General features: G+C 39.2%; 1 protein-coding gene across 2 annotated transcripts; it reads right to left on the bottom strand.

Annotated features, from left to right (window-relative positions):
* Positions 1-2,815: 2,815 nt before the first annotated feature.
* On the bottom strand, positions 2,816-8,770 carry slbp (stem-loop histone mRNA binding protein). 2 transcript variants are annotated; one of them, XM_061079554.1, is made up of 8 exons: positions 8,589-8,770; positions 6,572-6,718; positions 5,839-5,952; positions 5,669-5,740; positions 5,202-5,324; positions 4,321-4,476; positions 3,876-3,984; positions 2,816-3,587 (listed from the first exon to the last, which is right to left on the bottom strand). In XM_061079554.1, exons 1-8 carry the CDS (start codon positions 8,645-8,647, stop codon positions 3,516-3,518), a joined length of 852 nt encoding a protein of 283 aa, XP_060935537.1. In that variant the 5' UTR covers positions 8,648-8,770; the 3' UTR covers positions 2,816-3,515. The 2 variants fall into 2 exon arrangements, with proteins under 2 accessions (XP_060935537.1, XP_060935539.1); XM_061079556.1 differs by having other exon boundaries at positions 5,669-5,734.
* Between the last annotated feature and the right edge of the window lie 6,009 nt (positions 8,771-14,779).

The raw sequence follows: 14,779 nt of genomic DNA, 5'->3' as shown, positions 1-14,779 counted from the left end.
CTTCTTCGTCTTCTTCTTTACGGCAGACTAGGCACTATATACTGCATTGCTGCCTCCCATCGGTATGGAAACATCACTGCAGTTTATGGCCTTAAAACTTATATCTTGTGATATCAATTTGTAGTTTTAAGGAAGTGCAAAACTTCCCTAGCTCTCTCCTTTTGATACCCAGTGTTCCTCTTGCTACAAATAGCTCCCTCCTTTCTTTGGCATAGAGTGGGCAATGCATCAAAACATGCTGTACATCCCAGGACGGAACGGACCCTTATACATCAGGGCAATGAAGTAGTGCCTGAAGGTTGAAGGAGGTGAAGGGACTCCCTCCTAAGAGTGTAGCTATGGACTGTAGTCAAGCTTCCAATTTCCATGCAGACCTCTGGATCATTTGGCGCTGGTGTTGTCACTTTCAGGCTAGTGTGGGAGCGATGTTGAGAGTGTTGCCCGGTGCCACTACTTTTAAACTCCATATTCATCAGTACAAATTAAATAAATTGATTTGTTTGTTTCCACACCTACGGGAAGCATCATACTGAAGTCTACCAGTATTACCAGTTACCTGTTCAAGGCACACTGTTTGTTGTCATAGTTAGCAGGCACTAATGAAGAAAACAACAAGCATGAGGAGGCTTCCATGTAGTTTATGTTTATTTCAATGTTATAACTATAATGTGAAAGGCTGGATCATATTGCAATCAGCCAATCCTTCTCCTGAAGATCAGACATCAGTTGATGAATGTCTTCCCTTAAATGTAAATGCTGCAGTTTACAGTCCACACACAGCTATTATGGCTAAATCTTCATAGCAAATACAACCGGTAGGATGAATGCAAAGTTTCCCAACTTCAGTCTGTTTATAAAAAGCTCTGCAAACAAACAATAATAAGTGAGACAATATTTTTGAAACGGTTTTTGGAGGGCTCACTAAAGTTAAGATTAAGATTTTGAATAGCTGCTTTTAATGAAGTAGTGAATGCTAGTATTCATAGCTTATATTAAAAAATGTAAATGTTTTTTATCCCTGTTTTAGTGCGTCAGCATGAGAAAGATAGAAAGGAGTCAAGAAAGGCTGATTTAATGAAACGAAACCGCCACTCATTGAAAAAAGTGTTGGCCCTAGATCAGGGGTGGGCAAACTTTTTGACTCGCGGGCCACATTGGGTTCTAAAATTTGACAGAGGGGCCGGGCCAGGAACAGATGGATGGAGTGTTTTTGTGAACTAATATAAATGACATGGAAAAATCATTACATGAAAGGATTTGGCCTTTACCAAGTAGCAAAGCACTTATTTGCGAGGCCATTTAACAAAAACTCGCCTTCAGAGAAAGGCTTGCTAGCCTTTGCTATTTCGAATGCCCCCCCAAAAACATGCCTTGATGACTCTTTAATCGCAGTTTGTCTGTGAAATTTTTTTTTGCTGAGTCTGTAAATTAGTCGCCAACCTCTGAGCTGCAGCCACCCGTTCTTGCGTTGACTGCTTGCTAGCATGCTTCGTAGCAAAGTGACGGCTGATGTTGTACTCCATGAAAACTGCGACTTTCTCAGCATATCAGGCATACAGCCTTCGTTTTTACTTCAGTGAAAAAGTATTTTGTTGTCGACTCCGTGTTAAACACTCGGCACTCATTGTCCACTTTTCGTTTCCTTGATCCTCTCATTCTACAGAAGGACTCACAGGGCAAAGGGAAAAAGTGAAGGGAGATCATGTGCCTTTTCAGGCCCTATACACCACACTCCCGGGCAAATTTAATTTAGCTGACGCTTTTATCCAAAGCAACTTACAATAAGTTCATTCAACCCCGAGGGTTCAAACCCAGAACAACAAGAATCAAGAAAGTATGATTTCTTCCTGAATAAAGCAAAACTACAAAGTGCTGTAAGTACGTGCCATTTAAGTGCTACTAAATTGATGGTTTAAAAAAAAATATATATATATATTTATTTTTTAATAAATATATATATTTATACGGCCCGCGGGCCGTATATGGCCCACGGGCCGTACTTTGCCCCTGTCTGCCCTAGATGCACTGTATGAATGTGAGTGTGCATGGGTGAATATACTGTACTGTGAAGCGCTTTGAGTGGTTATCAATACTAGAAAAGTGCTATATAAATATAGACCATATACCATTTTACTATCAATCCCCCTACAACAGAAAACCCATGACTAATTAAAGTGAAATATACATTTAAGTAAAAACAAATTTAATATGTAAAAGTAATCAATAGGAGCAATCAAATGTTATTTATATAGACCATATTTACACATAAAAATGTTGCTGCGTAGATCAAGTGATTTTGTTTACATCAAATCGACACCTCTATCAGCTGTTATCACCGCAAACTCTCTTTACTATGTCTGTGTATTCTGTTTGTGAATCAGCATTTTCATACTGAAATATTTTTTTTGTATCAACTTCTCAGACTAGGGGGCCCAGGTAGAGAAAGTCTGGAGAAAATGCTCAATGCATGTGTGTTGTTCACGTTTGCCAAACGAATACCTTGTAGGTCAAAACGTTCACAATACAAGTACATTTATAAAACCTCTCTAACAAGGCTTCATTCCCACAGTACTTGCAACGATCCTCCTCAAATTACAGCTGAATGTGGCTTTCATGCAGTTTCTGTTATTTTAGGTTGGGAGTACAGGAGCTCAGAGCCTGAGCAACAAAATATGCAGAATAGTCCAAATACTAATGGACTGCATACATGCTATATTTACGTTACACACAGCATTCATTTGTTTTTAAAGGTTCAGTTACAACAAGTAACAACCATCAAATTTTTGCTCCTAAAAGACCAGACAATTCAGTTCTTTTATTTTTATTGGAAAGATTTCACATTGAAGAAAAAAGCAATACAAAACATAGTAACATTTGTATTAAAAAAGAACCCAATGTAAAAACAAATCAAAGCCCAGTATCACTGCAGTAATGGACCAGTTAAAAATTCTACACAAAAAAGGAATCTTGAAAATATCAATCGAAAAAAATGGAAAATACTTTACTTTTGGTTTACCCATTTTCTTTTGAATATTTGGTGAACCTTCAGAGTTCAGTTCATTTCTATGTATTCTTGCCTCATATTAACCAGGTACACGCAGTGTGTGGTTTAAGATTTGCACCGACAGACCGGGATGTCTGCAGAACCACAGATCAGAGCTACAAGGGTTTTTTGTAAAGAACAAACCCTAATCCATTGAAATTGACAGAAACTTGCTTTAACATGCAACTGGAAAGTGAAACCATAAGAAAATACTCCCTGAGCAGATTATCTTTGAAAGACCATACAAGTTAAGAAGCACTAGTACAAATGGAAATATTACTGTCAGTGCTGAACCAAATAATACAAACAACATGAGATACACAGAATTGTGATGCTGTGTGTGGCATTACCACAGGTGGTGGTACCTGGAACAGTCATTCAGGGTAACATGAAGTGGGAGATGTTGCCGGGAAACAGCTAAACCAATGGAGATGTGTCAACATGTGTGTTTGGAGATGGGCAGGATGATGAGCTACACCGTGTCAAGCTCCACCGTAGTTTCTGTCTTCTGTATTTTAACTGGGGTACCCAAACAGTCATCACCCTGAGCAAGAGAACACAAACAACAGAAACACTTGTTATGACCCCTGCTTTCAATGGGGATCTCTGCCGACATATAAAAACACAGTAGATAAAAGATTCTGATTGCTTTTTACTTAAAAAAACTATATCCATATATTTTGAACTTTTTGCATGTTCGGACTACTTGCAGAGCTCTGATGAAAAGAACCTCAAAGAGGAACCACCGAATAAAGAGAAGTCGAGTTCCCTTTCGACAATTGAGGTCATTACCATGTGTGTGCTTTTACTGAACAGAATTAATCAATCTCACCTCCAGTGAAAGGCTGTGTGAGGTCAGAGAGGATGGGACATTCTGGGAGTCAGAAAGGTTTGGAAAGTCCAGCTCAATATCCATGATGTCATCAAGGCCCAGCTCCTCACTGGAAAAATAGATGTCAAGAAAAATAAACCATAAGCTTATCGAGACAATATGTGCACAATATGGTCTTCATTGGCTTAAAGTGAGTTGTATCTGGCTTTAGCTTTAGGTTGCAACTCAGTTCCCCCCCATGAGAGAGAATTGTTTTGTATGCCCCTCGCTCTGAATCAATTATACTGAAAAATATGAAACACCCTCATTAAAAGGCAGGGTGTACTGCCTTCTGGCATATATAAAATAAAATTTCAGTGAATATCTGTGAGTTTAGGACTGGTCGGATTAAACAATTCATTGTTGGTAAGTAAATAATTGTTAGCTGCAGTCTTAATTTTCCTACATGTTATCGAGGACTTTATCTTGGCAGTCCACTGTTGGGGGGTCCCAGGCGTGCAGTTTGACCTTCCACAGTTTTATCTGCTGATCCCAAGAGCGACGACTGTACTTCCTGAATTTATTGGGGGTCTTTGGGTGAACACCCGGCTGACGCATGTGTCTGGAATCAAAATGGGAAAGAGGATACATTGGAAACAGATGGGCTTCACGTTTTACTCATTTATTGAACACAAGACTTGTAAGAGCAGTTAGACCACCAATTCATTCAGCAGTAATCCTCTCTGCATAAACATTACTTTCCATTACTTTTCCAAGCATTACTGTGTCTGATCCCCTCAGAGAACTGATCTAAAAATCACAGACAAAGGGATATCATAGCAAATTTTAGTCTTTACCAAACTGCGGTTGAAAATATACTTTCATAACTGTTAACATCAAAGACCAATGATTAAGGAACTAATTAAAAAACAATTGCCTGAGTAAAATAAAAAAACCAATTCTGCTGTGGAAACCTGTGATCATGTTTGTCTTGGTTTAAATTCATCACTATGAGCTGTTGAATTTTATATAAGAATTTGGCTGATTTATGATCCCAGAACCTCAGGAAAAAGTAACACACACTGACTCCGCATCTCTCTGTGTGTATGCGTGTGTGTGTGTATAGGCTGTAGGTAGGGACTGTTTATGTTTACTTTTCACAAGTCATATCATCATCGCAGTATTAAACAAAGTTATCGCATATTGCATGTTTTTCTAATATCGCGCAGCCCTAGTATCTTGCCCGTGGACACTTCAGCGCACTGAATGGAGAAGCCATAGAGCTGTGTTCATGATAGCTTCAGAGTTGTATTAATTGAGGGTGTCTGTATGTTTGTGTGAACTTACTTTGGAACTTCCTTGATGTATCTGTCATAGGCCAATGTGTTCTTGCCATAGTTGATCTGTTTCTGTCGCCGTAACAAAACAGCCTCATCCGTCTCGATGTTTTCTCCCTCTCTGGAGTCACAGCTGAAGCAGACAGACAGGTTTGAGCATGTTAAGACATGTTTTGGTTGTGAATGGAACCACTAAATAACAGCCTGCTTCCGATTTCAAGACTGTACATTTGCTCAAGTATCTTCATTCTTAAACATCTGTTTCTACTCCCGTCGTAAGGAATTGAGTTTTTTAGCTTCTAAAACAGAGAAGTTTTGAAAAGCTGCTAGTTCTTTTTATGTCTGCATTTTAGTCGTAATAGGCTGGAGAACCTGAGACATTTGAAAAAAACGACACAGACCCCTTTATTCACTTTCTGACTGAGTTACAACTCACACTTAATGTCAGTAAAACTTCATCATACATATACCACATACCTCCCAGAAGAGCCAGAGGAGGTCTTTCTCTCTCTCTGGGTGACCTCGGCACCCAGTATCTTCCTCCTGTAACTGAACACAATGCAAATGTCAGTGATGCTTAGAACTCAGTAACAGTAGTGCTTTAAACCAATAAGTTAAAATAACTAAAACAAAAGCAGGAAGGCTACCGCTGTATGTCTCTCTGTACGTCCCTCCTCATCTCATCATTCTCCACCTGGCTACCCCAGTCAGCCTGTCTACCACAGCGAGACACCGGGCCTGCACTCTCGGGAGTGGTGAAACTAGGGAGGAAACACAAGACCATATATGTTAGCAGAAGCACAACAGGCAGTTTAACAGCTAATATGGTTATGTAATCAACTGTGGTCTTTCATTTTTAATAAAAAAAATTTGATCTAAAAATTGTTTCCCCCTGTATAGGCAGAGATGGGCAGATATGTAGATCTAAAGCTTTTTCCATTCCTGCAGAGTTACAGTTTCAACATTATGTTGGAGCCTAGGACCACATGATTGATAAAACCTGAAGCTTCATGCATGATCATTTTTTTTTAAATTTATTTGTATAGCACCTTTCATACAAGAAATGCAGCTCAAAGTTCTTTACATACAATATAAAGGAAAAATAAAACACTTTGAAATGTAATTTAAATAAAAACGGAACAGATTTTAAGAAACAAATGAACATGCTAAAAGTAGGAAAGTGATTCTGGCAAGTGCAAGATCAGAGACAAAGGTTTTAAGTTTTGTTTTATTTTTAAAGACATTCACTAATAAATTACATAAATGTTGAGGTCTAAAAGGTGTTGGGTTTTTTTGACAATATATTCATCAATATGTAAATGTAACTGAAGTTCCACAAATATGATTTTTTTTTCTTCTATTGTAGGCATTTACTCTTACCTGGCATGTCTATTGTCGGAGTATCTGCACTTGCCGTCATTGTGCTTGCTGTTTTCCCTGTCACTACCTTCTTCCTCTCTGTTGGCCCGCAGGTTTCCATCGATCCCTCTCTTCCTGCAGTGGGATCCCCGAGGCGGGACCGTGATCCTATGCAGGGAAGACATAAGAAAATGCTAGATTTAAACAAGCAAGAATGTATTTCGAATACACGCGTTTCAACGGAAGAAATATATTTGATCCCAAATCAAAGTTAGATGAACAGGCTGAGTTTTGATCAATATAAGAGATTTTGGAAGTGAATCACACCAAAACTACACAGTAAGAGTACCTGTTGTACAAGTAGTAAAGGACGTACTTATTGAAAAATCATGAGGCTACACCACTCAAAGGACATATTATGCCCATTTTACCACAAGTTGATATGGTTCCTTGGGGTCTTAATGAAATGTCTGTAACATACTTTGGTCAAAATACCACAAGGATCATTTAAAACAGCAGCCTTTTTGCCCCTTTCTCCCTTTCTGGCTTGTCGGTAGACATGCCAGATACCCAAATTAACGTGTAGAAGCACTAAAAAAGTGGAAATTTCATAATATGCCCCCTTTAAGGAATAAATGGTAGTACCAGCTATAAAGAGTAGATAGTATTAGACGTCAACTCACTTCAAGTTACAGGTGTGGGGCGTCTAACTTGATGTTTTTTTTTCTAAATTGATTGACTGTTTACAGATGCCGCAAAAACGGGTTGTCAGTTAAACTTTTAATATAACTACAGCCTTTCTGAGGGTTCTGTTGTCTCACCTTGTATAAAACAAGTTCTGTTTATATGAATAAATACCAGTACTATACAGGGTGAAGTTGTGCATCTTGCAAATATGTCACAATAAAAACGCTTTAAAAAAAAACGAATGTATTAAAGGAGGCTACATGCAAATATATGTTCGTGTCATATTCAAAGGATAAGATAGCCCTTTTTGTTTTATTAAACATTGAAACGGTGATGAAAGATTATTTTCACGGTCTAGTCTGCTGTGAGGCGCGCGAATAAGCGGGGGAAAAAACGCCGAGAGAAGAGCAGCTCGACCTCCGCGGCTACACAGCAGCCGGTGTTCTAACTCTCATCTGTTAACATAGGGAGGAAATGAAAAGCAAGTGCTCCCGCGGACGGTGTGCCCCAGGCCTAATATATATATATATATATATATATATATATATATATATATATATAGATATAGATATAGATATAGATATATATAGATATAGATATATATATATATATATATATATAGATATAGAGAGAGAGAGAGAGAGAGAGAGATTTTTTAAATCGGAAACAGCTGCTTTCTTATTCTCGCGCTAAATCCGATTTCTAATTCATTGAGTACTTGCTAATTTTGACAAATGTTAGGTTTCTCTATGATTTAGAAGGTCTAGAACTTAATGTGCCTCAAGTGCCGGGAGATGGCTCTTGTCAGCTGCTCTGGGCCGTTTCAATGTGTACCATAAAGGTCTGAATACAGGCGCACTCGAATCGGGGCGGAAGTTTTGAAACAGCCTCCCGCCAACCCCCTTCCGATTGTTCGGATCCTCTGTGTGTGCCTCCTTCGTCCCACAGACTCTGTTCGGGGCCTGTGAGGCCTGATCGCCACCACGACTATAGCTTTGTCCCGAATGAATACTATCGGCAACGCAAGGACTTCGTACACTTCGCTTCGTATGATCGTTCCTTCAGTAAGGCGAACATATGTACTCCTTTCATAGTTTACCGCTACATCCATTATTTCTCCGCAAACCTAACTCAGGTGGCTACTACATGGCTACTAGCTCAGCCACTACAATAAGCTAACACAAATGCTGGTGCTTCACAGACAGCGGTACAGAACAAGTTACATCATCTTACATTACTAACACGTTCTCAGGCGAGACGAGCTCATCTTTGGGAACCAAACAAAGGGGCAGGCACGGTGGCAGCTCTTAGTGATAGTGCTTACAGCGGCTAAACCTACATTAAAGCGTACCTTTCGTCGTCTTGGCTGCTGTGAGCATCACGTCGTCTTCCTACAGTCCACGCAGACATGTTGTATATAATAATCAGTATCGGTCAAATGTATCCGCAGTCTTTGAGAGGCTTCTGTGTATCGAACGAGGTTACTATCGCTTTCCAACACTGAAAGACCCGCGTCGGTGAACAATCCAGCGGGTCAGGTGACCGGAAGAAGCAGAAACAAATGCAAATTAAGAGGCCCGTTACGTCTTCTTCTCTAAGGTTTTACGGCAGTTGGCCTCCATGGTGTTGCATTACTGCCACCCAAAGGTTTTATTCTCCTTTACACTCTCGCCATATTTAAGGTTCACCAGAGGAAGTGAAACGCTATCGTCTGATGTCTTCAATAACCTTTAATACATTTTAATAATATGTGTTCATGCTGCACTTTATAAAATCCCTAACTAAAACATAATTACAATATGATTATATATACCTATGGATGTCTCTTTTTCTATACATTGACAGAGTTGCTAAAATATTAAAGTCATGATGATATCATTTAAGATACTTGTGACATGAGAGTGACCTTTTTCTGATAGCAGGCCATTGTTTTTAGCATGGAGGTCCAGCACTGACAGATTTTAGCCAAGTTGTTCACATCCTGTGTGGAGGCATAGCTGAAACTGCCACCATAGTAATCAGGGACTGTCCAGATTTTGATCTATGGGAGAAAATTCAGCTGGTGTGTGTTTCTGCTAACTTCATGATTTTTATTCTAACATTTTTTAGATTCCTTTAGATTGTGTCTACATTTGTCCTACTTGTGTGTTAAAGCTCAAAGGGAGCTCTAAACTCTCTAATGAAAAGGAGAGTGTTGACACCTTGTGCCATGCATGGAACCTTCCTGTGATGATAAATGACAACTGAAGATGGCTTTTTTTTGGTTTTTAATGACTATTGTCCTCTCACTTAGGAATTGGAAAGAGCATGAGGCAGATAAAACAAATGTGAAAAGGACTTAAAGAGACTACGTTGTGGTCTCTCATGAGTGAACATCCAGATGTAGCTTCAGCTATCTTTCTAAGGGAGTAGAGTGCTGTGTTGACATACATAGTTATTATTGGAAATGTTGTTTTGGCTTTGCTGGAAGTTAAGTTTTAAGGGGACTATCAACAGTGAAGGCCAATCATTTTATTTCAAGATTGATTGTCTGCATGGTTTGTGTGTGTCTAGAGCATTCTGGACCATATCAGCTGTCCTACCATGATTAGGCAATACAATGATGATAACAACGATGTGGAAGGTATGAGCTGCGCCACAGGGTATCTTTGTAGGTTCATTCGAAATGGCTTGTTTACTCTATATAATTGATATGGACTGGATCAGAAACCATGCTCAAACACAAGACTCAGACAAGAGCTCAAAGTAAAAGAACAGTTTCAATGAAAGGTTGCAGATAAATCACAGAAAAGAACTCTGTCTCTGGCATGGTCATGTATGGTTTGGCGTCCTGCGTGGTTTGGCAGGGTATAGTGGTGCTGCTGTGGGTGAAGCCCCATGGGCTCTGACTAAGTGATCAGCAAGTGGCTAACGGAAAACAGGATGCTGGTCTTTGAACAGCTACAGTGGGCCAGTTTACTGAACCAACAGGCAGACGATATCCAAGGATGCTGCACCAATCCGAATTTATTCACACACACACAAACACAGACACACACACACATAGAGGAGAGAGCGGAAGCCACAGTGCAGACCATGACCGTAATGAGTGATGCATGTATGTTTGAAGGAAAATGCAATTAATTCTTTTCTCAAAAAATTTACTTTACTTACTATTCTACGTATTGGTCAAAGTGTACTATACAAGATCTGGGTTGTATCTCACTACCCTATATGGTCTACGTTTGTCAGGTAAAAAGTTTGTGACTGGATATCTAGTACTTTATATTTGTCAATAAAACCTGATCAAAGTAATCAATTAACTAAACTTCGAGCATGTCTCAAGGACATAAAAACCTGGATGACCCGCAATTTTCTCTTATTAAACTCAGATAAAACAGAGGTTATAATACTCGGCCCTAAACACCTTAGAGATACATTATCTAATGATATAGCTGCGCTAGATGACATTGCCCTTGCTTCCAATGACACAGTCAGGAACTTGGGAGTGATCTTCGATCCTGATTTGTCCTTTAATAGTCACTTAAAAGTAATTTCTAGGACCGCGTTTTTCCACTTGCGTAATATCTCAAAAATCAGACATGTCCTTTCGCAAAAAGATGCAGAAAAACTAGTCCACGCCTTTGTTACATCGAGACTGGACTATTGTAATTCATTATTATCAGGCTCCAGCAGCAAGTCGTTAAAGACTCTGCAGCTGGTCCAAAATGCCGCAGCACGTGTCCTGACGAGAACTAAGAAAAGAGAGCACATTTCTCCAGTATTAGCATCGCTACACTGGCTTCCTGTTAAATCTAGAATAGAATTTAAAATTCTCCTCCTCACCTTCAAGGCCCTTAATGATATGGCACCTCTTTACCTTAAAGAGATGTTAGTTCCATATCAACCTACTAGAGCACTCCGATCCCAGAACTCAGGTTTACTTGTTGTCCCTAAAGTCTCTAAAAGTAGAGTAGGAGCCAGAGCTTTTAGCCATCAAGCCCCACTGCTGTGGAATAATCTCTCACTTTCAGTTAGGGAGGCAGACACGCTCTGTTCGTTTAAAAGTAGACTCAAAACCTTCCTTTTTTATAAAGCTTATAGTTAGAGCTAATTTGTGCGATGTTCCAAATTTGATTAAATGGCAAAAACCCCTGATGATGCTAAGACGCACAGGGAATTTATGACACAAGACACACGGAGCTTCTCTTTCCTGCTTCTCCTTCCTTTTCTCCATATTTATCACATCAAGATAATTCTTATCTGATCAGTACATGTTACTAACTTGACCCCTTTTCCCGGAGTTTCTGTGCCTTAGCGCCCGCGGATGCAGGGCCACAGCTGTGGCCGCACCATGGATTATGATTGTGGATCGCGTGTCGGAGGTCGCAATGGTGGATCCAGTTCGGTGGATTCTGTATCGTGCCAGCTGATCGTCGTTGTAATGGAGGATCCTTTGTCGCGTTGGCATCGGATGATGAGGGACCACGACCGAGGCGGCAGCTGATAATGGATTCTAACTGGCGGCGGTGGACAATGACTGTGGATTATAGTGGATCCCATCCTGATGCTGGATCGTGGTCTTGCTGCTGGCCAGAGACTGTGATTGCAGCGGGACTGCCTGACACATAGTATTGAAAAATGTTTAGCCTAATGGATGCTGCTAAAAATCCTGATGATGTTTTCTTACACCTGACATCTATTGCACTTCTGTCCGTCCTGAGAGAGGGATCCCTCACATGTGGCTCTCTCTGAGGTTTCTACATATTTTTACCTGTGAAAAGGGTTTTTAGTAGTTTTTCCTTACTCTTGTTGAGGGTTAAGGACAGAGGATGTCACACAATGTTAAAGCCCCATGAGACGAATTGTTATTTGTGAATGTGGGCTATACAAATAAAACTTGATTGATTGATTGATTGATGATACTTAAGCAACAATCGTCTCCTATTTTGACAGAACAACTGTTACTCTTAGTGATGTTGGTGGTGAATCTGTTGTTTTGTGCTTTTTTGCAAATTGATGTTCATGTTCATGTTATTAGTTATCAAAAGTGGGAAAACAAGCACTTGATCCCAAAAAAAATGATCCCAAATCTAGAAATATGACTAAGTTAATTAGATCGTCAACACCATGACAGTCCAGAGTTGAGACCAGGAGGCAGAGTTTCAGTCTTACGTGCTTCTCTGCGCATCTACTAGCAGTCACCCTCACAATATCCTATAGACACTGTGACCGCCGCCCGACCACCTAAATTCATTAAATCATAGAAACACCATACTTTCAGGCTTCCTGGTAGGTTTGTGATCTAGGCCTATAGCAGCATAACAAAGGGATGGTTCTGCGCTCACCTGGGCCAACACTAAATAAGCTTTATCAAAAAGGAACATTTGTAGCAATGGTATCCTCACATTCTACTCTTACTCTTGAATCCACAAGTGAGCCTGTTTTTAGGAAGCAAAGTGATCTATTTGGATAATATGGTGCTATGAGCTCTTTGATATATGATGGGGCTTGATCATTAAGGGCTTAATAGGTGACGAGCAGGATCTTGAAAACTATTTTGAATTTGGAGCCAATGCAGACAAGCAAAAACATGAGTAATATGACCTCTTCTTTGAGTTTCTGTCAACACTCGTGCTGCAGGATTTTGTAATAACTGGAGGCTTTTCACAGACTTACTGGCACATCCAGATATATAAAGATTTACATATCGATTTAATATCGTCTAGAGCTAACAAAAGCATCAGATGTTTCTTATTCTCATATTGCACAAGAAGAGTCAATTGAGTCAATTGATATGTCCTAGTCAAGCATAGGTCCAAGGTACCTCAGAGTTGAGCTTAGAGCCAAGCTAATGCCATCCAATGCCAATGTAACTAGGCTCTAGTCAACCTTCCTTGACTGCTTCCCCCTCCATACAGCTCATAATGCATGGTCCATCTACGTCGGTCCCTTCATCTCTGCCCACTAGTCAAACCGTAAGCTGGGGGAAATCTGCCTGATACAAGCGTGAAGGGCAGGAAAGCCCCTTAGAAGTTGGAGGAAAACTTTCTTGGTTGCAAGAACGTTCTGTCTGTTTTTTCCGAATAACCCAGTGACATAAAGAATACAAAAACCAGACGTTTTGCCCTGCAGCAATGACTCATATTTTTCAGCTACGGAAATTTTCCCTCGCATTCACACGTTGGAGGAATGAGCTGTAAATATGTTATCATTGACAATATCTTGATTTTGTCTTTACCTGTAAATAATTACATCTCACTGAACACTACATGTTCGTATAACAAAACTCTTCATTTTAGGAGGTTGTATACCAATTCATATTTGCATCTAATTGAAGACCCTATTATTATTATTGTTATTTTCACACTTTTCTTTCATGTTTACATTGAATATAGTCTGTATGTGAATGATATAATAATTTACTAAGAAGCAGGTACTCCTTTTTTAAGTTTTCTTAGATTTTTTAAAATGCAAGGAAATGTAAATTGGAACAACGATATTGTATAATTTTGCAAATATAGGAATGGAAAAGTAAAACAAGAAAATTATCTTTAATGAGTCTCATTAATATTGAAATATTTTCAATTAGCATCCCAATATTTCTAAGGGAATTCAGATACAAACTGAAAGAAGTAAATAGATGGCTTGTAGCAAAAAAGGAAGCACTGTCACACAAGTACCAAGTTGAACAAAATAATCAGCATTCCTCTGAGAAAAAATATTAACTCCAGTAACATCGATTAGTTACAAAAGCTACAGAGTCTTGCTTATCGTAATATGCACGGCATTCTTTTGATACAATAGCATAATTCCATGGCTTTAAAGGTTCAGTGGGTAAGATTTAGGTGAAGGGATCAATTGGTAGAAGTTACATTTAAAATAACCCTATTAATACTTTCACTAGTGTGTGATCATCTAAATTGAACAAATTGTAGTTTTCTTTACTCTAGAATGGGCTCTTTATATTGAAATACTTTATATCTACATTGGGAGCGGGTCCTCTCTACGGTGGCCCCCTTGTTTTTTACAGTATCCCAGACTGAACAAACTAAACAGTTTCTAAACAGAGTTTTAACTTTGACAACTGAAGGCTACCACAGGTTCTATTTCATGTTTGGAAGGGGAGGCTGAGGTTTGGGGTATTCAACTGCAACATGCAGCTTCACCACCAGATATCACTGAATTCTATATGCACAGAACCTTTAATAGGTATCAGAGTAAACACATTTGAATCTCACCTGTAATCATATAGCAAATGTATTCAAGATTTATATAATTAAATGGGTAATGGCTGGTAATAATATCTAAAAAAATCTTTATTAATCCTGGTAGTCATGCTCAAACTGATATGTGGATAACTTTGTCATCTGTCACTTTTGGAAGAGATATGCCAGACTCAGCAAAACTGATGAAAGAAGTAAATTTGGTACACAAAATTAGACTTGTGCTTGAAATAAATAGTGTCTTTTTCCTCCTTGTGAAAATAAATGCAAAGGAAATCTGTTATCCCAGATAGCAGATCAACGTTGAATCAACGACGGTTCACTGTTAAGGAATGGA

This window comes from Limanda limanda, chromosome 10 (genome assembly GCF_963576545.1).
Source record: "Limanda limanda chromosome 10, fLimLim1.1, whole genome shotgun sequence".
In the NCBI taxonomy this organism is placed as follows: domain Eukaryota; kingdom Metazoa; phylum Chordata; class Actinopteri; order Pleuronectiformes; family Pleuronectidae; genus Limanda; species Limanda limanda.
The sequence above is the reverse complement of the archived record's forward strand: the minus strand, read 5'-3'. Positions and strand labels throughout refer to the sequence as shown.